The 27948-nt window shown below is 39.5% G+C and overlaps 1 protein-coding gene across 31 annotated transcripts in view; it reads left to right on the top strand.

Moving 5' to 3' along the window:
- Nucleotides 1–27948, top strand: part of LOC105229701 (sorbin and SH3 domain-containing protein 1) — an 88102-nt gene that overhangs the window by 770 nt on the left and 59384 nt on the right. For 6 of the 31 annotated variants that reach the window (XM_049453672.1, XM_049453671.1, XM_049453669.1 and 3 more), the window contains exon 1: nucleotides 19069–27948. The exons of 4 other annotated variants lie outside the window; for them this stretch is intronic. In XM_049453672.1, coding sequence (XP_049309629.1) covers nucleotides 20415–27948 — 7534 coding nt within the window. In that variant the 5' untranslated portion in view covers nucleotides 19069–20414. Of the gene's footprint in view, nucleotides 1–11068; nucleotides 11208–15912; nucleotides 16029–19067 lie in introns of those variants that run through there. 21 more of the 31 variants (XM_049453676.1, XM_049453675.1, XM_049453673.1 and 18 more) reach the window with 13 other exon arrangements.

The following is a 27948-nucleotide window of genomic DNA, read 5'->3' as shown; positions in this document are numbered from 1 at the left end:
GGGCACGCGCTCGATTGACTTTCAGCATTTATTCACGCAATTCAAACGATCAGCGATGTTGCAACTATTTACGCACCCATAACAACAACAACAATAACAACAACATATGCAGTAATAGTAGTAGCAACATTGACAACAACAATAATAAATAGAAAACATAAAAATCAAAAGCGCTAGGGAGCAGATAGTACACTAAGCGCTAATCAAATGGATTATCACCCATAACAAGCGCAACGCGCGCAGACTTAAAAACTCGAGTTCACATACATACATATGTACATATGTACCCACATACAATACATACATATGTATATGTTTGTATTTACGAACTAACGTGGAAGAAAACGCATTTGCCTAGTTATTTGTACGCAAGCATGTAGATTATAAAAATTACTACAGTGTGTGGCATAAAAATGGACACACTTCAGTTAGTGCAGGTAGAATTGATGATTATTTCTGGCGATCAGCATCCAGTGCATTCGTAATGCACCGAAGTTTTGTGATTTCAAATACATTGGAACCCGCTTAAATGAGTCACGAAAAATTACAGCTTTTTGAGGTACTTAGGTAGGTTGCGTACTTCATGGGTACTTCATGTTCCTTCGACGCGAGAACTAAGCCCAAAAATGTTGGTTATTTAAGTTGGTTCGGTACTTAAGCGAGGGGTTTTTTATTTCAATGGCATTTTTATATCAATTTTCATCTGTTTCTGGATCAAGAGAAATTTGACAACATAGCTTAAATTTGAATTATTATCAATCTGGACAGTTGAATATCCAGTCTATATTCCAAGAATATCATATATTCTTCAAGTTTGGTCTAAGATCTTTCTGTAGTTATGGAATAATCGACAATTAAAAATTTATTATTGTTTTAAAATACTAAATTTATTCTTCAAAGTCTAGATCGTTCTCATCAAAGAAATCCCCCTTGGCCACAATACACTTGTGCCAACGTTTTTTCCAATCCTCGAAACAATTGTTAAAGTTAATTTAGGGAATAGCCTCATAATAGTGATTCACGTTTAATGTTGAATCAAAAAGGTTTCTCCGGAGCAGTAGTTTCAGTTTGCTGAAGAGCCAGAAGTCACGCGGAGCTAAATCAGGCGAATACGGTGGTTGCGGCTTGAAATTGGTTGAAAATTTGACGAAAAAGAAGAATCAATGCAGATGCGACGATGCATTGTCTAGTATAAAAACCAAGACTTGTCGGCCTATAATTTCGGGATCTTTTTACGAGCAGCTTCCCGCAAACGAGGAATAACACTCCTTTTTGACAGTTTGACCGGTCGGAAGGAGTTTGGGGTGCACCACACCTCGATAATCGAAGAAAACTGTAAACATATTTTGATTCTCCACTTGCTTTGACGTGGTTTCCGGTTTCGGTTCACCTTTGCCACGATATTCGGCCAATTGATCGTATGTTTCCTGGCCACAAGCAGAGATCCAAGACTCATATCCAGTAATAATACATGATATCCTGGTAGTTTGCTTCACAGACGTTAACGCTACATTGTTTTCCAAAAATTAAGTGATTTTGGAACCAATCGTCGTTTCATTTTTCTTAGGCTCAAACGATCTTTCAAAATGGTTTTCACTGTTGCTTCTGATATTCGAATGATGCCAGTAAGATTTCTGACTGTTAATCGTCGATTCTCAAGCATCAATTCATTTATTCTATTGACGTGTTGATTATCAGTAGATGTTGATGGTCGTACTGGATGTGGTGGTTAAAAAGCACGTTACCAATACTTTTTTTTGCAATTTTCACGGTTAAACTACAGAGACTCATCTGTGAACAAAAAGCTGTCGAGCACATTACATAAATTTCATTTCTCACACCGATTAGATCAGTGCTCAAGAGGGTTGAGCGAAACCAGAAGATATTTTCAACCCAGTTTAGGCCACTTTTTTCGGTTGTTATAGACCAAAAAGTATCAAATACTTATTTTTGGTCATATAAAACATGGGTACTGCTGCTATTATTGCGCTCGCATACTGTATTTATATTTGCAACCCATTGATTTCTCAAAATAAATGACATAAAATCAGCACACACCTTCAAAATTTAAGGTTTTGCCAATGCAACAATAACAAAAACAAGCATTGCGCGCATGCTGTCACCGCGCCCAGGTGCACGGCCCAAACGACGAGCCGAATATGCAGTTATTTAAATAGCAATGAGTACTTGACAGACAGCATACTGACAGCGCGGTGGAAACAGTGCGATGCGGTTGACTGGTTGCAATTATGACAACTTTTCATGGAAAACAATAACAAAACTATAAAAAATAAATAAATTTAAAGAGTATGTAATGAAAAGCAGCGGCAGTAGTTGAATTAAAACCAATAGTAATAACAACAACAGTAACGGCAATAACATATAATCTGCATATGACATACTGCATGATCATTTGTATGTATGTTTGCATGTAATTGTATTTGTTATTCTTTCTGTGTGCGAGCTAATTTTAATGGTGATTACCTTGGCGCTGGGCGATCGGTGGTTCACTGTTTGGACTATTACAAGCTCGTACATAAGCTTCTGTGTATGTATGTGTGTTTATGTGCGCGTAGCTAGATATTCGCCTGTAACTAGACTTGTATGCCACTTGTCCGGTTTGCTGGAGTGTGATCTGTCGTCGCTCGATCGCTTGCTGCTTAATATGCATACCAAAGTGATTGTGCCAGCGTACGCGAGAATATTGGAGCGTAATCAAAACAACAACAACAATGTGTATATATATGCAAATATAGAATAATAATGTAATAAGCGATGACGAAACCGACAATAAACGGTTTCCTACAGCTGTTTGTGTGTGTGTATAATTATATGCATTTGCCGGAGCAGCCAAAAACGGTAGCCAACATGACATAACAAAAATACAAAAAAAAAAAAATACCAAAAAAAAAGTAAATAAAATACAAAAAAAAAAAAAATACGAAAAAAACACAAAAATAGAATTTAAATAATTATATTAGAATTTCCTTATTTATATGAATGTAGTATAAACTAGTTTCGGAATTCCATTCAATTCATTGCGACGTGCACGTCAAGCATTAATTTAGAATTTAATTTCTTCTAATAAATGGACATTTGAATATACAAATGAGATAATAGTTAGATGTTGCTACTTAAAAGCTTGCTCAGATACAATAGCGGTGTAGATATGTAGGCGACTATCGGTATGTGTTAGCATAGACTTCTAGAGCATCCTTTGTTTATGATTAGTGGTGATGTGCCAGCGCTCACATGGTAGCTGAATAGTCGCTACATACATACACACATACAAACATGCATACACACATACATATAAGCACACATATATGTATGTATGTATGTAAGAAAAATTTATAATACTTTTTCCAAGAGATAAACAAGCGCCGACTTCTGGGGGCATGCGAACTTTTTCTGATTTTCAAGCGTATGCTAATTTTTCACTTAAAAACAAATTTGTGGCATTTATTTATATGCATGTCTGTCTGTATGTATGGCTATGTAAATTGCCGTGCGCTTGATGAAAAAAGTCATGCGATTTTGCGAAATTTCAAACGGTTGCTGCGCAAATGTAGGACAGCATTTACATTTCGCAACGCGTAATTTATTCTATTTCCAAATTGAAACATTTTTATAACAAACGTTATATGTACATACGTAAGTATGGTTGTATTTAGGTATGCACCTTGATTTGGCATTGAATTTTTATGGCGCGCAATTTGTGCAATTTGGTGCGAGAAAATGCACAATTTTGATTTGAATTGCGCCAGGAAATATTAGGTTAACGTTTTTGGGTTTACGGGATCCCGGAATTTCTTTATCTTAATGTGAAAAATATTGCATTATATTGAATGGTGAAAATTGTATCTGTATTTTGTGTTTCCACGTTACCCTGCTCGCATTGCCACTTGGCAAAATATTTGTACGGAAAATTCACTTTGTTGTTGCTAGTTGATTCAAAACAACAAAAGATGTCATCAAAATGTTATAAACGACTTTTGTTTAATTTCTAGTTTATTATACCAGTTTCGCCGATTTATACCAGTTGTTTTTTCGTTTCGTAAAACTGTAGAAATTGGTATTGCTCCTCATTTATATTACTCTACGTACTTAGAAATCCATTTTTTAATTATACCAGTTTCTTTGATTTATACCAGTTGTTCATTCGATTCTTCAAACGGTAGAAATTGGTATCGCTTCTCATGTATATTATTCTACAGAATTAGAAATCCACTGTTTAATTATACCAGTTTCATTTATTTATACCAGTTGTTTTTTATTCGTCAAACCGTAAATATTGATACCGCTCCCCTTGTGTATTATTCTACAGACATATAAATCCACTTTTTGATTATACCAGTTTAATTGATTTATACCAGTTGTCAAACCATAAAGATTGATATCCTTGCCCCTCTTTGTGTATCCTTCTACAGACTTAGTAATCCACTTTTCATTTAAATAACGTCGCACTATCTTTTCTATCGGGATTAAGCTACATGAAATTCTCTCAATTTTAAGGCCTACATTTAGGCGGAAGCAAATTATCGCATGTTCTTTTGTTGGGCCAGAACCTTATTTAAACTCTTTTTAAAGTTATAAAGATAGATGAAACCGGCATCTGCAAATTTTATTTTGGAGGACTAATCTTTTCTAAAATCTTATCATTCATAAATTATGTTTCTCTTGTAATAAATAGGCAAAGCAGATAGGTGCGCTCCAAGCACTCATAAAAGACATCCGTCGGGGAGTCGGCGAAAACAGCGATATGTTGAAGAACTTCGCATTGATGCGAATTGTGGCTAGACGATCATCGTCCGGGGTGAATGCCAGGACTCGACGACGTAGTCTCACTCCCAAACTCAGCGCACAACCCTGAGTAGGCATGATTAGCCTTCTAACTTTATATTTACCGATTTCGGAATAATTTACTTCAAAAGTAAACAGACGTGCAAAAACAAAAGATTAACCTCGATACTAAGTACTTAAAATGGCATTGAACTCATTCATTGATTCACTAAGAAAATATATTACAATGCTTTCTTCTTTCTTCAAAACCCCATTTGCACTGAATACGAATTTGCAACAAACAAGCTTTGTCATAAATCTAAGTATTTTATTTTTATAATTTCCTTTCTGTTTATTGTTTCGTTTGAATATTTGCCAAATACTCCTACAGTCACCATTTGGCTTGTTGCCAGCCATAAATTTCCAATGGCCACAGCTGACTGATAACAGTGAAATGTAAACGAAAAACTTTTTCGAATTTTTTAAGCACACAATTTCACGTCACAGCGAAAACTAAAATAAATATAATAAATATTGTAAACACCGAAACTATTTGCTGCCTCGCATGATTCGAATGCCGGCCAGTTAGCGCTTGCTCGGAAAATTTATGTGCGGAGCGGATTTTTGCAAATTTATGAAATATCGAAAATCACCAGATGACTGACAATGGTCTTGATCTACATTTGAACTACATTTGTACTATAGGCATGTTCGTACTGTATACATATGTATGTATAAATACATCGATATGTACATGCAAATCAACGGATGTATGATGTGGTGCTGAGGCTAGGGAAAATTATACTAAAATTTATTAGCTTATAGGAAAATTTTGGGCTTACTTTCGCTAATGAAGTTGTCTACTAAGATCAGCTTTCATATAATTTCCTCTTTTCAATATTAAATATAAAAAGATATGCTAATTTTTTTAATTATTTATTATGAAGTTTTAAGAGTTCATGGAATTCTTGGAATCCCAAAACTTCATAGAAAATAATTTCTCAAAATTCCATATTTCTTATATTTAATATTCAGAAGAGGAAATGATATGAAATCTGATCTTTAAAGACATGCACCATACTTGGTGACCCTTTATTCATTGATCCATAAACGTGCAATGCAACATTGGCTGAGCCATAAAAATCTAAAAATAAAAATAAATATTAAAAATTAGAATACATTAGCGGCTACATGTTCATAAATGTCAGACATGCATCCATACACACATACCAACATACATACATATGTCCATGTCATATAGTGCATTTGCCGTGAAGGAAGCCCAATTAAGTTATTGAGCTGATAGATAGGTGCATGCGTGCATAATATTTTTCATTGTCTAGCGGATCAGAAACACTCATACAAATGCCATATTTTATTTACACACAAATGTATACTCGTCAGTGTAATTTTTTTTTTGTTCTATATTTATTATTTTTATTTTGGTATGTGCGCCTCTAAAAATATGGGGCGTCTCGTTTGAGTAGCTGGCTATGTAAGTACATACATATGTATGTTTAACTACAGGCGGATATATGCATAAATATATTACCGTTTGGTAATTGTGAGCGCGAGGAAATTCTAGAGAGGAGAGCTTTCATTTTCAAGGCGCTTTCACTAGTTTAAACGTGTCGATTGGTACTTACTACGGCCCGACGGCAGTGATTAACGAAATCTCATTAAGAAACTTTAACATACAACAACAACAACAATTTTACACGCTTCAAAACAGTATTTAAAACATTAAAATAATTTATTTAGTGGAAATAATTATTATAAAATTTTATTAATTTTTTTTTTTAATTTTATTTTTCGAATTTAATTTATTTTTTCAAAATTTAATTAATTTTTAAATTTTTTTTAATTTTAAAAATTCTATATCTCTATGTAAACTTTCCTACAGGGCTCAAAATTGTATATATAATTATGCAGATACATTGACTTTGCCGTTGCATCTGTTTTCCATCAATTAGACGCTTAAATTATGTACATATTGTTGTGGCTTTTAGATAACAATTACTTATCTGTACTCTGCAGCTTATAGCTTGCATACATACATACATTAATGCACCAATACATTTACAAATATAAAAAATATGGCAAAAATTTATTTTTTATATTTTCCACATAAATATATGTGGGTGTATGTACACATGTGTTGGTGTATGTAGTATGTGTGCCATATGGCTTTAATGTAGCGAATGCCCTCAAGTGCTGTGTGAAGTTCATTATTGACCATTAAACGCAAATATTGCACATGGAAACAGTTATATGTATGTACGTGAAGTTGTAGACTTAGGGATTTCAGCATACAATACCTACATATACTTTTTACTGTAGAGGATAGTGAAATATCCAATAAGCTAGAGGCCGGTTTTTCTTAAGCGAGCTGCAAAAGAACACCCAACCCGTATAAAATTTTACTGAAGGTATTTAACTAAACTGGTTAAACATATGCTTAACTATTTTATTGGTAATTTAAGGGATTTTGGTAAGCGAGTTGCAAAAGAACACTCATATCAGCTAAAACTTCCCATAAGAGGAATAAGACTGAAGAGATCTCAGTTCTAAAAAATCTGCTTAATTTTTTGTTGGTACTTTGAGTGATTTGATTAGAAGTACGAAAAGACTTTTTCGACTATCCAATATTATACGAGGTATGGCAATTAAGTAATGAGACTGATTCCATAAAAACCGTATATTTGAAAATTATTCTACAACTCTACCATTCCCTTCAAAGTAGTCCCCTTGGGCAGCTATACAGCGATTCCAGCGCGTTTTCCATGCTTCGTAACATTTCTGGAACGCTTCGACTGGGATGTCCGCGAGTACCCTCGTCACGGCCACCTGAATGTCCGCAATCGACTCAAAATGGGTTCCTATGACCACTGATTTTATTTTAGGAAACAAAAAAAAGTCACAGGGTGGCATGGCGCGCGAATAAGGCGGCTGTTGCAACACGGCGATCCCTGGCCAAATACTGGGACACGCTGAGGGCGGTGTGGCACGGCGCGTTGTCGTGATGAAGGATCCAGTTACGAACGATGTCTGGGCGCACCCTTTTGACTCGTTTTCGCAATCTTTCGAGTACTTTGCAATAGTAGACTTGATTCACAGTTTTCCCCGGTGGAACGAATTCTTTGTGGACGATTCCACCGCTATCAGAAAAGGCAATAATCATCGTTTTCACCATCGACTTGCTCATGCGAGTTTTTTTCGGGCGGGGGGCGCGCGGAGACAACATCGAAGCACCTGGGCACGACTAAGAGCACTATCACCATACATCCTTACAATTTTAGCATACGTTTCCGAAGCTGCTTCATCCAATGCTCTTGATTTCGTTTTTCCATTTTCGTGACGAGCTCTACAAACGCAAGTCTACTCAACTTGACGCAGCAGGCGAACTAAACAAGATAGAGCGATGGTAATATATCAATGGAGAATGCCGGAAAAAGAGAAAGGTAATTAAAAGAATGACTTAGGGTTACGATATGGTAACTTTCGGATTGTGTTTACAATGTCAGCTTCAATCTTGAATACTTGTTTGAACCGTCTGTGCAGCGGGTTGACCTATTATTTGCACTTTTAGCAGAAATTGTATTATTATAAGCATTCATTAGCATTAGAGGCCTCGACTAGTCTCACAATAGCACCCTTTAATATAAGAACCACCCTAATAATAATAATAGTATATTGTGGAAAGGAAAGTTAAAAACTAATTTTCTGCTCAATTTATAAATGCAATATTGCATTCACGTTTCACACATGACACACATATAAACTTTATGTTAAATTAAAAATAATTAAAAGGCCCATTGCATAATCATTCATACACATTCACCGCATAGTGAGTAAAAATAATACAAAATTGCTCGCCGCTTGATTCCAAACAAACTATTATTGTTTTTTTAACGTTAAACGGAAATGGCACAAATATGCCTACTTTCACAAAACACATATGTACATACATACGTGAAATACTTATATAATATATTAGTTACTAGAAACTTTTAGGTTATGAATAGACACTACAGCAACATTAGAGAGAGTGAAGGTAATAGTTATTTTTACAACTTAATATATTAATGGTAAATGAATTCAACACATCTAATATTAACTAAAATTGATATCAAAGAAGAGTAGCCATCTCGCCTATTCTTGTTATAGAACTATTCTTTTCGTTCCTTGAAAACAACACAAAACCCAGCAGTCTTTTTCGCGTTTATTGAAGTAATTTTCCTTAAAATTTGTGAGGTTATTTCGAGTATATTCAGGCCACTGCAGCCAACTTTGGTTGAAATCTTCAAATATGCTAAAATTGGCTCTACAAACCCGGTCATAGCTTTATTTGCTTATTGAGGAGTTATGCATTTTTTCTGCTACGAAGACCACTTCTAATTTTTAGTGTAGTATTAAACTGGAGAAGTTTTCTTAACATCGATTATACAAACGCTCCAAATGTAGGCAATAATTTTTATTTATAGTCAAAATATTTTGCATACTTTCAAGCGCACTATCTCGCTCTGATGTTCTTGCAGCGGCAGATAATATTTTTGAAGTAATTTAGAAGAATGCTGCTGGTTTGACAATATTTGGCTGGATAGCAATACGGTTCCGTTAACGTAGACCTGACTGTCGTGACAACTTTCTCTCTCTGTTTGTTCTTTCATCTGTCTGTATATAATATACACGATCTGGTTCCTCAGTGTATGAGTTATCGATATGAAACATTTTTCACCCAAGAAGCAGCTCATTTGTTGTAACGTCGATATCGGAACAATAAAGCATACAGCGACGACTTAACGAAATTTGAAATCAAGACCACACTAGAAACGAAGAAATTGCTCGGATCGGACTATTAGTTTATATGCCATTCAAATTTACCGATCAAAATCAAGTTCTTGTAAGGAAACTCTTTTTTGTCTCGATATTTTCAAGATATTTGACTTCGATTATTGTCCATGGCAACGCTGTAATCTCTGAAGTAATTGTTCAGATCGAACCATTATAGTTACCATTCAAACTGACCAACCAAAATCAAGATGATTTTTTGTCTTATTAGGTATCCTTAGGTCAATTTGATGCAAACCCTTAACCGATCCCATTTTCAGAATTATTTATACATATTGTTGCTATAAAAATACGAGTGTGAAGGGTATTATAGTTTTTTCCTTCTTTTATATTCATAAATATTCAACAAATGCTATTATCTAGTGACAACTGTGGTTTTGCTTTAGAGCAATTACTTTGCTGTTAATGGATAATTTATTACATTTGTATGAATTAGAAAATATTGCAGACAATAAATAGTATAATTTCTATAATAAAATTTCAATCTATATTGAGTATACACATACACATATATACAAGTATACAATTATACAATTATATAGTATGTATATTTTATGCACGTTCAGGTAATTGACGTGCAATTTTCTACGCTTATCAGTGCGAGCATGACAAATAAACGTATTGATAAGCAATGGCAGTAAGTGTTTGTATACAAATACATACATACATATATTCAATATACATTTGTATGTATGAATAACAGTATAAATACGCATGTACATACATATTCTTTGTGCTTTTTCTGCGAAATATATCAGCACATTACCTTTTGTATAAACACACACATGCACATATGTATATATATTTACATACATACAAACATCTGCCGATAAAGCGCGCTTCCGCACAGCCGTTCTTCAGCTTCGCCACTTACACACTTCATTTTTGGCACATCACAAAATCACAACAATACAATGCCACCACGATTTCATTGTCATTTTGGAGCGGCCGATTGTTGTCACTCCGCCGCGCGGTCACGTTGCGTCGCAGCGCTGCGAAGACTCACCTGCGCGACAACGGCGCGCACTCACACAGCACCGAGCCAACTTAGCGAAGCAACCAAGTGCTGTACGAATATAAGTGCTTCGAGTACTTTAATTGCAAATCGGCCGCAATGACGCCACACCCTTCGGCCCACTGCGCGTCGCAAGCGCCCTCTGGCTGCCGGTGTGGCGTTTGGCTTTTGGCGTTGATATACCGCGCACACGTTGTTTGGCCGTGTGTTACGGTGCCTTTTGTGCATTGTTGTTGCTATTTTTATTTTATTTTACAATTTTTTTGTATTCCACGTACCTTGTTGTTGTTTTGTTTTATTTTTTTGAATTTGATTTTTTTGTTTCTGTGGCGTTGTGGCGTTGAGTGGTTGTGTACGACGGTTGGCTGCGCGACCGCTCGTTAATTGATCACTCAAGTCGGTGCTCCCGGCGGCAGGCGGCAGGCAGCGCGGCACCGGGCTATCTGTGCGCGCAGGCCGACAAGGCACAGCATTGTGTCAGTCAGTGAGTAACAGAACTCCGTTCCTGGCGTACAAGTATTATACTACAGTTCGTTCGTTCGTTCATTCGTTTGTAGCGGTAGTGATTTTTCGCCTGTTTTTCTTCTTTGTTTTATTGTTGTTAGGACCCACTAGCACGTTGCCGCGTCTAATTCTACTGGCTGCTCTGCTGTGTGTGCCTGAAGTGTGGTGTTAAGAGCCCTCTTAGAGTATTGTTCGCAGCAATTGCTAGTCTTTCGGTGCGGTATTGTTTAGCTAAGTGTTGTGGAGATCAAGTACCAACACACACACACACCCGTACGCACATGCCGACTTAATTATTTATTTGCATTTGCTTACGAAAAATCTCGGGAGTTGTGTGCGTGGGAAGTTGCGCACGCGGCTCTTGCCAAAAATAGCCATAGACAACAATAAAAAAACCAACAAAAAATCAACAAAGCCAATAAAATCAAGTCAATAACTGTAAACAAGAAAGCGGAGTCTACACATGTAGCTACAAGAATGTGAAGTCAGTTTTGTTTACACTTGAACACAGGCGCATGCGGTTAATAGTCGTAATGAACGCGCCGATCATCTCCAGCCGTCAGCTGTTAAGGACTGCGCAAAGTGCTTAATTAATTTGCTTAATTTGCATAAAACGGGCAGTGCATTTTGCAAAAGGTGTAATGAATTGCAATTAATATTAAAAATGCAGTGTTACTGAAGTGAAGTGATCGCGGAATTCGAAAGAACACTCGAAGGCAAAAGTATGTTTTAATTATTTTGAGCGCGGTAGTGTGCTTAAGCGCGAGTTTAGTACTGTGTTTTGTGCTTTTAATAAAATCAAGCTTAACTATATGATCAGTGATCGTTTTATTTTCAAGTATAATTTTTTTTAGTGCTTGAGCTCAGTCATAAACCAAGTAAAGAGTCATTGTTCTGCATAGAAATTTGGCTTGGTGTTGTTGAAAGTACTATCAAGACAATAAGGAAGCAATGACAAGCTAATGTTTGAAGTAAAAATATTCGACAAAAATAAAATTCAAACATTTTTACTATTTTTTGCTGACATTTGCTTTAAAAAGTTCTCAAAAAAGTGCTCGGGGAGTGAATTAACAGTGACAAACTAAGTGCTGCATTAATTAAAAATTAAGTGTACTAAAAAAAATAAGAAATGTAATTCCAAAATAAGCGCACAAAAACAAAAATTAAAAAAAAAATTAAAAAAAAAAGAATTAAAAGTTAAATTTGCTGCGGAAAACATTTTATAAAATTTTAAAATATCTAAAAAACATATAAAAAAGTCAAGTGCACCACAAATTTTTTTTAAGAATTTAAAATTTTCAAATATCTAAAAAATTGTAAAAAAACTGAAAAAATTCTCTGCGCGCAAAAATCAAGTTTATATTCACCATTTAATAACGAAAAGCACATTGAAGTCGTTAATTAACATTTTAATTAAATAAAGCTCTTGGCAAGCGTTGAATGTCATAAAAACGCTTTGAGCGACTAAAAGCCATAAATGTTATAATTGTTCGACACACCTGCATACAAACATACTTATGTATGTCGTCATACAGCTTTATTTAAAACCAAAACATTGATCAATTCTGAAAATTATTATGAAAAAGTTTGCTCAATTAATCCGCCACACACGCTTTGTACAAGCCAACTACAGTGGCCTATGGCTATATACGCTTAATCTCTGAAAATGCTTCACGTTACACACATACATACACATAGTTGAGAAATTAAATAAATTACGTTCGAATATGCTCAAAAGTACATTCAATTTGATTTAATAATGATAATAATAACATGGCAGTTATTGTTTGCGCAAATTGATATTCTCTTTTAGAAGCGTTATACGTCATGATTTTTTTTATTTTTTTGCTTTTTTTTCCAAAGATCGTTATCTTGTAGTATAATAATATGACGCATGGAATTTTTTAAGCATTTCGTGAAACGCGGTTTACTGCAATAAATATCGTGATCAGTAGTGATTGCATATAATTTGTTTTTTTTTTATCTATTTAAATGTTTATATTCATATAGTGGATCCTATCAAGGAGCACACCTAGTGTGACAGCCTTGAAAAATCGATTTTTGGAAATTAAAAAAAACTACTGTACTACTTTGAGCAGAAAATAGTAAGACTTTATTCATAATTTTTAAAACCTTTTTTAAACCAATTTTTGACCTGCTTTGAAGATTTTTTCGGTTTCTGCTCGCTTTTGTTACGATATTCGGCCGATTATAATAATTCGTTTCATGACATCCTGGTAGTCGGAAGCATTGTTTCACAGACGTTAACGCGACGCTGTTTTTCGAGAGAATTTAGTGATTTTGCAATCAATCGTGCTTTCACTTTTCTTAGGCTCTAATTATCTTTTAAAATGGTTTTCACTTCCGATATTCGAACGATATCAGTAAGATTTTTGGCTGTTATTTTATTGACATGGTATAACATTTTTGAAGAAAAACTTAAATATTTTTCGAGTTAGATGTGATCTCCGACGCCGCTAAAAAAGGTCCACTGCTGTAAGAATATCGTGGGTGAAACCTATTTAAAAATTAAACTACGATAATATAATGTCCGTACAATGGCACATCAAAAGAAGTTAAATTTTACACTTAAGAAGCCTGTAACTCAAAAACTATTCCAGATATCAATTTAAAATTCTAGTATACAATTTTTAAAGGTATGCCCTATCGAATGGTGAAAATATTATTGAGGTTTTCGAATTGTAACGATTTGTGACACAGCAAGCGCTTTAAAATACCTGTCTTATATGGGAAGTACATGACCTTGCAATCCAAAATTTCGTACTTTTAGATATCACAGACTTCTTTTTGTTTTGAGCTTTTGTTCATTCTATAAAAAAGCAGCGATAAAGATAACGTGGTCAATACTCAAAAGATCAAACATCTTGCAAAAACATCGATTCATCAGATGTTGCCATCGTCCATGCATCTTCACTGTATAGCAGGACAGGATAAATGGATAAACTAATTTTATAGATTTATCTAAAAGAATCATTCGATTTGGAAACACTTATTCCAAATTTTCGATTTAATTTTATGGAAAAGGAATAGTCACAGCAAAACAGCTGATTTCACCAATTATATCATAAACTCATTTATTTCATCTTGCTGTAATCAATTATTCGAAAAATAAAATTATTTTTAACGATTCATCTTAAATTAATAATGTTGAAACCGCATTGCTGGAAAACGCTTTTCCTTCTTCGATGACTTTGCACCTCTCTTTACAAGCTTTCGCACCTTATTTACACGGGTCAATTAGCTGAGATCATTAAGAGGTTAATTATGTAACTCATGGGCGTTGGTGTTAAAACATACTCAGTTTAGCTTTAGCACTAACATTCCGATATTATTGATGAAAAACTCACAATTCACGTTCTACAACTAACTATAAATAATAAAGACTAATAAAATATTTAATGATTCATCCTTTAATAAAGTCGAGTTTTACGTTGTTAGATGGCACTATGGTGGAGAAGTGTAAAATTACCTGCTAATAGTTCAAACATGTAGCAAAACGCTTTTTGTCATTTCTTTTGATGACGTTTTCTTTTCTCAGAAAACATACATTCCTTCCCTTCATTGAACCCACTCATCACTCCACCAGACTTTCAAATCTATTTATTTCAAATTAAATGCTAATTGAACAATTGGTTAATAGTTTCATTGTATGGTAAATTGGCAACAATTATGAGTCAAATGAATTATTTCAACTGGCAACTATGTAGTATAGTATTTTATTAGAAACTTGCACTTTTCATTGGCTATAAGAGTTTTGTGTGTTTTTTCAAGCATTTTATAAACTTTGTGAAATTATTTACTATAATAGGCAGGTCTAATAGTCAAGTCTACAAATCTAAATTCTGCTATGTATAGTCTGCATATCCAAAACTATCACTCGTATCAACTTAAAAATTGAAGACAATATTCCAGAAGTGTTGTAAAATTTTATAAGATATTAAAAAAATTGATTTTTTTAAACTTGTGAACCTATGTAACCCCTTAAAGCATTGACTCACAATTCCATTGTTATTTATTACCGTGACGATTTTTGTTCTGATAATAAAATATATGAAAGAAAAAAGGAAAAAGTCAACACCTCGTCGTTTTTATAAATGCTACAAAACATAAATTGATTACACCTTTTCCGGAAGTGAAAACATGAAAAACTACCACCCCAGCACATAGGCGATAAAGGTGTCAGCAGTTAGCAGACCACGCCACTGCTCACCTGCCTTCGCACTGCTGAAAATGATGCTCGGCACCCTGCGCGCCGTCGCTTACAACAGAGTGATGTGTGTGCGACGCTCACGTGTGGTTCGCCGACGCGGCAGCGCTCTATTTGTGGCACTTGCGGCTTGTAAATTCGCTAATTCGCAAAAAACGTCTGGCCACAAAATTGTGCGGCTGCCGCAATACCGCTTGCAACAGCTAATGCGCTTTGCAGTTTCTTGCATTTTTACTTTATTTACATATACTGATGTTTATATGTATATATACTTATGCTTATATATATGTATAGATGTATGTTTATGCACTTATGTATGTGTGTGACGCAATTTGCAGCTTGGTGCGCGCTGGTGGACATTCACTCGCCGCTGGCGCTGTCTGTTGCCGGCAACTGACAGTATTTGCTTGACCGTCGCGCCGGCAATAGGGCAAGTTTCTAAAGGGACGCACCAGCCACTAATAAGAAATACATACATACATATGTAAATACATGAGTGCAAGTGGATAACTGGTGATCCCTAATTAAATTGGCTAAGTAAATGCCGCGCGTTCGTGTATATGTGTGTGCGGGGCAGTGAAATAAACTGCAATAAACAGTGGATTTTGTTCGTGCGCCACAACAACAATAATAAGAAACACTTGCTAGGTACATGCGCAAAAATAGCCATATGATAATTATTAAAAAAATATTTGCAATGTGCAGTTTGATTGCAAACAAAAATTAAACACCCGCACACACATGCACCAGAGATACACAAATACACACACGCGATGTTGATGAAACCCGCTTATATTTGTTAATTATTGAATGAGCGCATTCACACGCTCACACACATATATATATCTCGGATGTGAACGCACACACACTCACACACAAGTATTTGTGAATGCATTAACTTTTGTGTGCCAACTTGTTTATCGCGACAGCGATCGTCAGCGAAGTCGTCGCTATTCAGCCGCTAGCCGGTAACGCTACACACAGGTGACATCATCACCAATAGTAAACATACGAGTCCACCAAAACCAAGAGCGCCAACGAAAAGCCACACGAAACGCAAATCACAATAAACAAAGCGGTCACATTCAGTGAACTGTCGACGCGCTGACCAAGCGACCACCGACGACCGACGACCGACCCACAAACTAAGTTAGGCGAAAGGAAATACGCGCACAACAACAGCAACTACACGCATGCAATGCAGCGATCGCGGCGCGCCAAGTGCGGTGTGGCGGCTGTTGGGGGTGTGAGATCGAGCGCTTAGACAAAAGCCGTGCGCGCCTGCCGTTGTGTGTGCGTGCGCGCAGCGAATGGTTTGAATAGAAACTAATTATTTCCAGCGCATTCGCATTAATTAGTGCTGTAAAAGTAGAGCAAAAGCCGAAGCTGCGCTCAGATTGATGATAATTGAAAAATGCGAAATTAAAAAGAGCGAAAATTAAAAAAAATAATGAGAACAAACAATAGATATGACTGAAGAGTGCAGTTGGTTTTCACAGCAATCAATTTTAAAAGTAATCTCCATAACCGAGTGTCGTGCAAACGAAATAGCAAAGCAAATAAAAAATAATAGCGAAAACATTTAGAACAAAAAGCTTAAAAGCAGCGCTGACTAATCAGCCGGTTTTTAGAATGTTTATTTACCTAAGCTTAAATTTAGTTAATTATTTAAAGTGTGTTTGCTGGTCTTCATAGATACATATACTGCGTACATATTTACATACAAACCCATGTATACGTAAAAGCACGATTTTAGTTTGGTTGTCAGTCAACTAAAAATACAACTAAGTGCTTAGATAATGCTTCGACGTAAGCAAATAGGGACGTAACAATTCTTTAGTGGGCTTGACGTTTGTTTAGTTGATATCTTTTAGTGATTTTTTGGAAAAAACTATAAAATTCTCATCAAAAAATTACAGTAATAATGGTCATAAGTTGAAAAAATTAAAAAAATTTAAATTTAATGAAATTTTTGGCAATTGTTAAAAAAAATTAAAATTTAAATTATTACAAAAAAAATTCTGTTCGAAAAAAACTTTAAAATTTTCTAAAAAAAAACCACAATAACAATGCTCATAAGTTGAAAAAAATTTAAATTTTAAAATAATCGAAATTTTTGCCAATTCTTCAAAAAAGATTAAAATTTAAATTGTTTAAAAAAATTTTTAAATTTGTATATAATGAAATTTTTGAAAAAAACAAAAAAATAATTTTAATTTAATGTAATTTTTTTAATTAAGTGGCGACACTGCTCAGCAATATTTTCGACCAGAAGCGTGCTTAAATCACTTACTTTGGATATCCAACCTGCGGTATGTTTTTGGAAATATTTTATAATTAAAAATTGCGAACAAGTGGCAACGTTGTAATTTTTTGTTTAAAAAAATCTATTATTTGAGCAATTCAAGAAAAATTACTCAAACCGGTTCCGCTTTTATTACGACGTCTTGATAATATGGGTGTGAGGAAATTTCGTTGCACAACAAAATTTCGTTGCTGTCGATCAATTTTGTTGTTATCAACAACTGTTTAGTTGAGAGAATTCGCCAGGAAAAATTTTAGATTAAAAAAAAAACAACAATAATAATGCCAAAAAAGCCAAAATCTTCAAAAATTTAATTTGAATAATTTTTTAATCTGGTGGCAACACTGCTCAGAAGTATTTGCGACCCGCAACTTGCTCAAATCTCTGGCGTTGGTTCTCTCTTCTCCAACCTGTGTGTAATATTTGATTTTATAATTATTTCGTAATTCAAAATTTAAACAGGTGGCAACATTTTTGCCTTAAAAAGAATATAACAACACAATAAACCATTTAAATAACCGCAATTGAAAAGTCTTTATTTTATAATAATTTTATAGTTCAAAATTTGAACAGGTGGCAACATTTTTTTCTTAAAAAAACATAATATTACAACAAAAAAATTGAATAAACGCTCTTTAGTTTTCTTTATTTTAAATAAATTTTGTAATTGAAAATATTAAACAGGTGGCAACTTACTAATTTTTTGTTTAAGAAAAAGGAGTACTACCTCAAACAATTCAAAAAATTTATACAAACCGCTACCGTCTTTATAATGCTGACGTTATGTAATAATATGGGTGTGACGAAATTTCGTTGCGTAACACAATTTCGTTGCAATCGACCAATTTTGTAGTTATTATAAATATTTTTCGCTTCAAAATTGCATATTATAGAAATGTGTTAAACGCGTTATATGATTTAATTATTTTTTGTTTCCTAAAGCCCTTACCCAAACTTGAGCTATGCCACATTGAAATCAATTTATGTTGATGTTCAGTTTTTAAATAAAAAACGATGTGTGGTATTTTCCGAAAGTGCATTGAATTTTAAAGAATATTCCGTTAATGTGCTTACTTTGGTTAATTGATAACACTTCAATCGGCATTCCATCATACAAACCACCAAAGCCCTCTCTTTTTACCCAAAAACGCCATAAACCTCAACACTTTCCATTCAATGCCCGTACCGCTGCCACTATCCGGCTACTCACCCTGTATGCGATATTGCCAAACCGAAAATGCCTGTTTAGTATATTTTTATAGAATTTTACTCGCACGCACACACACACACAGCCAAACAACACACAAAACTAGAACCATTAATTTTGCCGCACAGCTCGTGCACCGCTCCACCAACCCCTCACCTCCCTAAAATTGTAATCATGTGTGTGTGTATGGGAAACCGACGCTCAAAAAACCATTCAAATTTCACTCGCACTTCTATTTCCGTGGCGGGCTGCTCACAGCGGCAGCGTACTCACAGCGCGCCATATTCTTCCACTTCGAACTTTTGCTGCCTTTCCGCTCATTTTAGCACACCAAACTAAGCGAATGCCCAACAAGCATACCAAAATATGCACTATTTAGCTACAAACAAAAGCCAGCAAATAATGTTAGAAAGCAAAACACACACAAAAAAAAACAGCAATAAATATTATTAATGTTGAGAGCGCCTCGGAAACATTGCGCGCACATAGAATTCAGTTTGATACAACGACTCTCCGTGACGTGCGAGCGTGCACGGGTGAGCTAACGAACGCGCGCTGTTGCCGCACAAGAGCAAACGAAGCGCGAAAAGTTTTCAAAAATCCGATTTTTTTTCACTGCGCCTACTCGGTGGTTTTCGAAAACAAATCGAGTGAAAAATTTTGTAATTTCTCTACGCGTTATGTGAATTTTCAGTTGCGGCAGCGAAGCACTGTTGCTCGTGCTGTTATGAAATCTTCTGCTATCTATCTATGTGTATGTGTGTGCCGAATACCAAAAACAAATTGTAAAAGTTTTCTGCAGGCATATCCAAAATTCTGTTTTTCGAAACCTAAAAGGCAGCGCGCCAACATACAGACGCTGCTGCTGTGTGACATTTAGGGAAACAGTGCGCGTGCCCAATGTCTCTTGGGCCACCACCGTCCACCACGGCGAATAACCGTTGACGCTGTGCTCAGCGCTCGCCGGTCGGTGCTACTTTGTTGAACATTTAGTGGGGATCACTCAGTATTTTCATAGACCTACAGTCGAACAGAATGAGTCGACGATTTTCGACAACCGAAACGAATAGCAAAAAGAAGAAAACAAGCAGCACATTCAGCAGCAATAGCAGCAAAAACAGCAACAACAAACGAATTAGCGGAAATTTTGAAATACGCAATACGAATTTCAATTGATTGAGCAAACTTTTTCATACGCAACGAACAACTTTCCTTTAAACTGAACAAATATACATAACTGTATAGATACATTTTTTGTTTTTGTCTTTCCTGGTTACGCGACCTTAGTCACCACAAAAAGCGCTGAAAATCACCGCAAAGTAAAAAACTAAAACAAAAAGAAACGAGAACCTAATTAACATAGTAGTGGTAGAGTACGGAGACATTTGTAAGCACAAGGCATACACTTGAGTCACGGACCGCCTAGAACTGAAAGTAGACAATCAAAAGTGATCGATGAGCGATCGTGTTGAGCAAGGGACAACAAGTGCAATAAAAACTATCTAATTGAATTGGAAATAACATGCCAAATTATCGCCAGAAAAATAAGCGAAATAAGAATAAGAATCGACAGAAAAATCAACAACAGCAACAGCAGCAACAACAACAACAAAATAAAAACAAAAACGAAAACCAAAACCAAAACCAAAACCCACAACAACCAGAAATTCAACAAACCGATCAAAACCGGCAGCCAAGCAATAATCAAGACAATCAAAGTCAGGGTCAAAGCAGACGTGAACAATCTAATCAACAGCAACAACAACAACCCACAACATCGCCGCAAACACCAAAATCCCCCACACCAACTGCCACCCAAACCACACCGGCTGCTTCGGAAGACGAACCGCGAGCAGCTACTTCACCACAGCAGCAGCCGGCGAGCTCAGAAGATGCGCGAGAAGTGGACTCTGACGTCCCTGCTGCTGCGCTCAATCAGTGTCATAATTTAAATTCGAACGAACCCACAACCAGTCACCAAACGTTCACAACTGCAGTTGAACGTGAAGAGTGCAATCGTGTGGAAGATGCAGACGCACAACTTTCGAAATTAGATAATAAGGAAGCGACACACAGTGACATAGCGCGCATTGCGGAGATAGTGGGTGCCGAGTGCGACAGTGCAGTGCAGGAATCCACGATGGGCAATAAAGATTCGAAATCAGACATCACAAACGATGATGACGCTGCAACAACAGCGACGACCGAAACAGTGACAGCTTCGACTGATTTGTGCGGCATGAGTAGACCAGATCGCACCATAGCCGGTGCCAGAGAGTTGGACGAGCTGCACACGGCAGCGCCGAAAACGCAAATGGCAAAGGTGATTGTGCATAGAATAGTGCGCGAGACGTCAAGTGAGGGGGGCGAGAATGAGCAGCGCATTGGAGACATTGACAAGGTCGAACAAGTGGCGAGTGTTGGTGAGCAATTGACAAGTGGGAAGACGGGTGAGCTTAAAGTGGAAGTAATGGATGAGCAAAACGCACAAGTGACGGCGACTGATGGACAAATTGAAGGGTTTGCACTGCAAACGCAAGTGCAAAGTACAGCAAAGGAGGTCGAGACAATAAGTGAGATACAACAACCTAAAGTGATTGTGCACAAGATCGAGCAGAAGCCGGTAGAAGTGCAGGAAGCAAAGCACACGAGTGATGAGCCGAAAGTGATAGTGCATGCAATACAGCATGAAGCAGACGATCTAACGGTTAAACCGCAAACAGAAATATTTGCGACACAAACAACTAGCCAGACGCCACAATCGAATGCCGGCGCAAAGGTGATCGTGCATAAGATCGCACAGACATCGAACGATAACGCAGGTGCCAGCCAAATACAGCGCGATGAAGTCGATAATTCAAGAGTGACTCCAACCAATGCGGCTTGCGTTAGCCCCAAAGGTAGGCCCGATCAAATTGATGACTCCAAAGTCATTATACATCACATACAACTCGAATCCACATCACCCATTAACTATCGCGTTGACTCGCCGGACACTGACAGCCCCACAGCGCAGTTGTACCGCAGCAAACCGGCACAATTGCTCAATAAAAGTATTGTGCAAATACAAGAGCTGAGCGACGAAAGCTCCAGCGAATATAACGACAATCCGCCTGTGATAAGCGAAGCCGAGTCTGAGACCGAGTCTACGGCCGGCGCTTGCGCTTTAGACTATGCACAAGCTGTGCGCACACTCTCTCCTGACAGCGAGGATGGCTACGAGGTTTCGCGCAAACCCCCAGCCATACCAAGTCAGGAGCAACAAGACCTGAAACAGCGGCGCGCACAAAAGCGCGTGGCGCTCGAAACACATTTCCTGCCACAATTATTGAGTCCACGTTATTTGGACAGCATTATGGAGGAGAACAGCGATATGAGCGATGCGCGCAGCGATTGCTCCGAAAACCCACTGATGACCACGCACTCCGGCGACGATTTGCATGATGCATCCGCGTCGAAAGTGCGTAAAGCCAATGAAGTATTCCCGCGCAGCAATTTGGATTTCACGCGACGACATGCGAAAAAACAGCTTGGCGCACTGCCAAAGAAACCATTACCCATACGCGAAGAGCCTGTTGCCATGGTGGTTGCGGCCAAATTGATCGATAACGCAATAACGCCCGCACAGGAATGTTGTACGCGCTTGTCCAGCGAGCACACGCCCGAATCGGAAGCAGCTGAAGTGATATATTTGAGTAGTTCGGCATCGAGCAGCCTGTCCGATCTGATGGAGCTCGACGCGGAGGGTGACGGCGATGATGAGTGCGGCAACAGCAGTCGCTCAACAATCGATCTCGACACGGACGCAAGGGAAATCATAACACGACCGGGCAGCGAGGAGTGTGCGGCGACAGCAAGTGATAGTCGCGAGAGTACACCTGTTAATCAGGCATCAACAAGACTGTCAGAAAATAATGAAACGCAAAAAATTCACACAAATAACAATAACAATTCGAGTGGTTGGGTAGAACAAGCAACGCCAGCGGCAGCCGCTGTTAATGGCACAAATATTGACACAGCCAAGATCACTAATCCCATTGAGCACAGAATATTTGAGAATTTGAAAAGTTTGCAATTGCTGGCGGAGCCAAGTGGAGAGCGCACACTCTCCAACGGCAGTGGCAGTGGCGAAACAAAAACAAGCACAATAACAACAAGCATAAGTAAGCGCACAATAACCACACATAACGAGTCGGAAACGGAGACGGAGACGAGTTCAGAGACAACAACGGAGAGGTGTGAATATTTGCGCAGCTCGAGCAGCAGCGGCAACGGCAGCGGCAGCAGCAGTCTCACTAGCAGTATTGATGCTAAGTATCCGCCAGCCATAATTGCGACTAGTGATAGTTTAAACGTTGACCCAGCAGTGCTGCTTGAAAATATTGAATTGGAAATGAATAGCGTGCGCGATATATTAAACTCGCATACAGTCGAGACAACGGCGACAACGTGCGGGAATCAGCATGTCTCCGATACGCGTACTTCGTGTGAATTGAAAAATATTGATAAATTTAATAGTGCTAAGAATGTTTCGCCCTCACCACCACCCATACCACCACCACCCACCAGTGCTAGTGCTAGTGATTTTCATAGTGATTTTACAGGTTTTCAAACACAGTCAGCACCACAACCACCACCACCAATACCCGCGCGCGCCCCACAAGACAACACCTTCAACTCTGCAACGACACTTACAACAGAACAGAAGAGTCCACAAATGCAAACAACAAATACACTCTCCCCCAACACCCATAACGCTTTGACCACACTATCCTTGCTGTCGCGTCAAGAGTCCGCCGAGTCCCATTGCTCCGACAGCACACAACACAGTCAGTGTACAGCCATCAATGTTGGCTCGCGCCCCTCCACCGATCATGAGTTAACGCCACCACTGACTGCAATCTCACCCATTTCAGATGCGCAACAGCAACGTCAGCACACCGTATGGAAATATGGAGAAAATATTGAAAGCGACGCCAACTCACGCGGTCCGCAAAACGATTTAGAATTGCCGAGCGCCGAACAAAAGGATGCCGCAATTAAAAAGTTACGTCTCTTATGCACCGAAACATTGGCTTCCATGCCATATGGCGAGCAGGTACTGGTAGAACTGGCCACAGTAGCACAGAATATAGGTGAATTGCAAGCGAAGGCGCCAACACAAACGCCAACGGGACAGAGGTCTGCGCTGCCACAAGGAACAACACACGCAACGAACATGCCATACCCGTTACCCCAATTACCGCACATAAGCGAATTGCAATTGTCGATCGCTGCTGACGATCGTACGCCCACAACAACCAGTGAACCGAAGCGCGCACAGCCGTCACACAGCGCCTCCTCCACACATACGACGACTACCCACAATGTGGCGATCACACAGCGCAGTGATCCAGTAGGCGCATCGCGTGATCTCACCGCCGCCTCTGCAAAATTATTGCATTCGCCACCACCACCACCAGTGCCCGCGCCACCTGCGCGCTACAGCGATGCCCCTTGGCTGGGCGTGCCAACAGCAGCCGATCCCAATGTGTTGGTCTGTCTATCGCCCGCGCAACAACAGCAATTGACAACCGGCACGCAATCCTCACAACAGGCTGGCGCCCAACAAACGCCACAACCCGATCAACTTTTGGATGCGCATCAAAAGTTTCTGGAGCGACGTGGCTATCACGAGTACACCGAGGAACAGGTGAAATCGCTCAATGCTGAATTGCAGCCGGAGGAGCAACAAATCTTGAAGACGGCGGCGTACATGAAGAAATTACGTAAAAGCCTGACACCACCACCGCCGCCCGTGCCGCCACCACCAGTGCCAGCGAAGAATGCCGAAACTGCGGCGAAGGCACAAAATCAAGTAAGAATAGCCGCGTCGTCTTCGCATCTGAGCAGCGACCACAGCCAACGCGTTTATGACGTAATACAAGATAGAAATGCTAATGAGCAAATAGCAGGCACTTTTGCGAATGGAGAACCGCAGCGCCAGCAGATACAAGCGAACCAGTCAGAACAAAAGCGCTTGCTAAAGCTAATACAGAACGCTGACGCGCCAGCTGATGCTGTTGCTGTTTCGGTAGATGGCTCATCATCAACAACATCTTCGGCACACCAACAGACATCATCACTTGAAAATAACTCAAGGCAAACGAGTGCCGCTGACGCCGCTGCCGCCACAGCTGCTGCACAGGGTGGCGCGCCAGCATTCGCAGGAAAACAGCCAACAGCCAGCGCCGATACACGCCAGTATTCAAACGCAAACGCGTCCGCATCAACCAGCATTAGTAGAGTGTCCGACTTGTACGCTGCTAATAATTACACAAAGAACAATTTCCCAACAACAGCAACAACATCAACGTCCTCAGTCAATATGCAGGGTGTCGAGAGTGAATTGGCCAAAATGTTCCCAACCATGGGCTCCAGCGATATTTTCGACAGCAACCGTAAACGCTTCTCCAACATTGAATCCTCGACTACAACGAAGGATGGCGCTTATTGCGCTCAACTGCAGAGCACGCTACCCAAACGGTACTCCAATATCGAGACGCACTCCTACGAGGCGAAGAAGCGCATGGAAAATGGTCAGGTGGTCTATGACTATAGTGATTCACGCCACGAGCGTCAGTCGGATGGTGACAAGTCCTTGGAGAGCGCATCCACGCCCTCTTTGTTGCAATTCCCCGTCAGAGAGCCATCCAAAGAATATCTGCAATACCCGGTGGCTGGCGATGGCGTGTCAAGTAGAAGCGGAAACAGTGAAATTATGTCAGCAATAAAATTAAACGCAACAGAAAGTGCAAAAACAACTACGCAGGAAACTAACGTAGAAACAAAAGAACAAACCAACGGCATAAACATGACAAATTTCGCACACCCTGTCGCCACTTCAAACACCACCGCCACTTCTACCACAGCTACGACACAGCAAAACCCCACCGATCGCACGTTTGGCACAACGGCTACAACAACGGAGACCACAATAAAAGAAGAACATATTAAAAATAGTCAAGAGTTTGGTAGTAGCACGGCACGACCACAAGCCTCAAGTGGCGGTGGCGATAGCGGCAGTGCTTATGAAGAATTTAGGCAACGTGCCAAAGCAGCGGCGGATGGCGGCGCGCTCGGTGCTTTCGGTGGTCAGACGCCAGCCACCGCGCCACCGCTTGGCCAAGGCAATAGCAAGCATTCCGCTTTCAATTTTCAACATGACAAACTGTTCAAGGACTTTGATGCGTTGTCGCAACAATTACACATGGAGCTCGAAGAGGGCAAGGCGCAACGGCAGCAACGCGAGAAGTCTGCATCACTTTTCGATCTCAATCGTTCGCAGTGGAATTTCAAGGACCATTTCGATGAGCTGAAGCAACAACGGCATCAGCACATGCAAGAGTTGGAGCGTGAAATCGAGCGTTCGATGCGTTCGCGTCAATTGAAGGGGTGGGCGAATGGCGGTGCACAGAACACCACGAATGCACCAGCTGCTGGTCGTACTTATGAAATACCAATACAAATTGAACAAAATAACGGTGCCTACGACAGCGCACATTCAAATGGTTTTGCGCGCAAAAGTGATAGAAGTTCAGCGCCCAGAGAGCTAACACAGCCGCGCGCCTACAATATACCAATTGTAATGGAAAATGGTGACGCACCAGTGCCACCTCCACCACCTGCGGACTATGATACGGTGGATGATGCGTCGCGTTTCAGACGTGCCGAGTCAATGTTTAATATCTCCGAGAACACGAGACACGCGCAACCCCAAACACCGCAAACATATGCCACCTACGAGCGGCCTAAATCCGCCGCTGCCGATGATTGGGCGCGTTATGCAAGTGACTTTGGTTCTTCGGAAAATATCACACGTCCTTTCGCACGTGAAGTGGAGATCTGCTATCAGCGCCAGCGACCACGCACCATACGCGCACCACGCCTTAGCGCCTCCACCAACGATCTCTCGTCCTACACGCACAGCTATGACAACTATAACGCTTACAATGCGCGCCGCTCGCATGCGCCTATGTTGCAACCAGTGGCACAACAACAACGACCACATCACGGCAGTTGCTACTCAGTGCTCGAGCGTGATCCCAACCCCACTTATATTAGCACAACAACGCGACGCGGTGTATCGCCAGCACCAGTTTCACCTGCGGCACAAGCGGCAGCACAGGAACCGCTCTACAGTCCACATGCGCCTGAGCGGCAGCGTCGCGCCTCACTACCACGTGAGATACAAGAGCAGCAACTGAAATATATCAGTAGCAAAGAAGAAGAGCTGCGCATGGAATTCGAGCGTTTGCAAAATGAGCGACGCCGTCTGATGGAAGAACTAAATACGCCACCGGCTGCAACGCTGCAAATGCCACAACATCCAATGCGTGACATATACCGACCAGTGCCAAAGTTGCCCACACTCACTGAAGATGAGGTGTTCCGCCAGCAAATGGCTGAAGAGTGGCTGAGCAAAGTGGCGGAACGCGAAGAGCGTCGCCTACAGAAAATCATCAAAATCTCCAAGGTCAATGAGACACAGCAGGGACAACAACCGCCTGTGCCGCCACATCCCAAAACCGATATTAGCGATGAGTTCCTCAAGCGCGTGCAGGAGCGGCGCACGAAACTGGCTATGCCAGCTGACAGCGATTGGGAGAGTGGCGCCGAGTCACAACCGGCCAGAGCAGGACACGCGAGCGAGAGTGATGCCGAAGTGCCGCCTGTGAAAGTGATCGAGGGCAAATCGGAGGCGGATTTGCGTCAATTACCGCGTCACCTGCGCGAATTCGCGCGCTTCTCAAATCACAATGAAGAGAAAATCGACGGAGGTCATCGGGTGGTGCATCAGGAGGAGGAGCGTCGCCAAGAGGCGAATGGTAATTCAATGAGTAGTGCATTAAAGAAATCGTCTGTGGTGAAAACTGTGAAAATTGCAAGACCGGAAATCGTTACAAACACTAGCCAACGTGTGGCGCCACCGCCAGTAAGCGCGCAACAACAGCAACAATCGCGACAACAACCGCAACAACAAGGGCATAGCCGTCCAGTAAGCGGCGGTGAAACGG

This window comes from Bactrocera dorsalis, chromosome 3 (assembly GCF_023373825.1).
Source record: "Bactrocera dorsalis isolate Fly_Bdor chromosome 3, ASM2337382v1, whole genome shotgun sequence".
Taxonomy (NCBI): domain Eukaryota; kingdom Metazoa; phylum Arthropoda; class Insecta; order Diptera; family Tephritidae; genus Bactrocera; species Bactrocera dorsalis.
The sequence above is the reverse complement of the archived record's forward strand: the minus strand, read 5'-3'. Positions and strand labels throughout refer to the sequence as shown.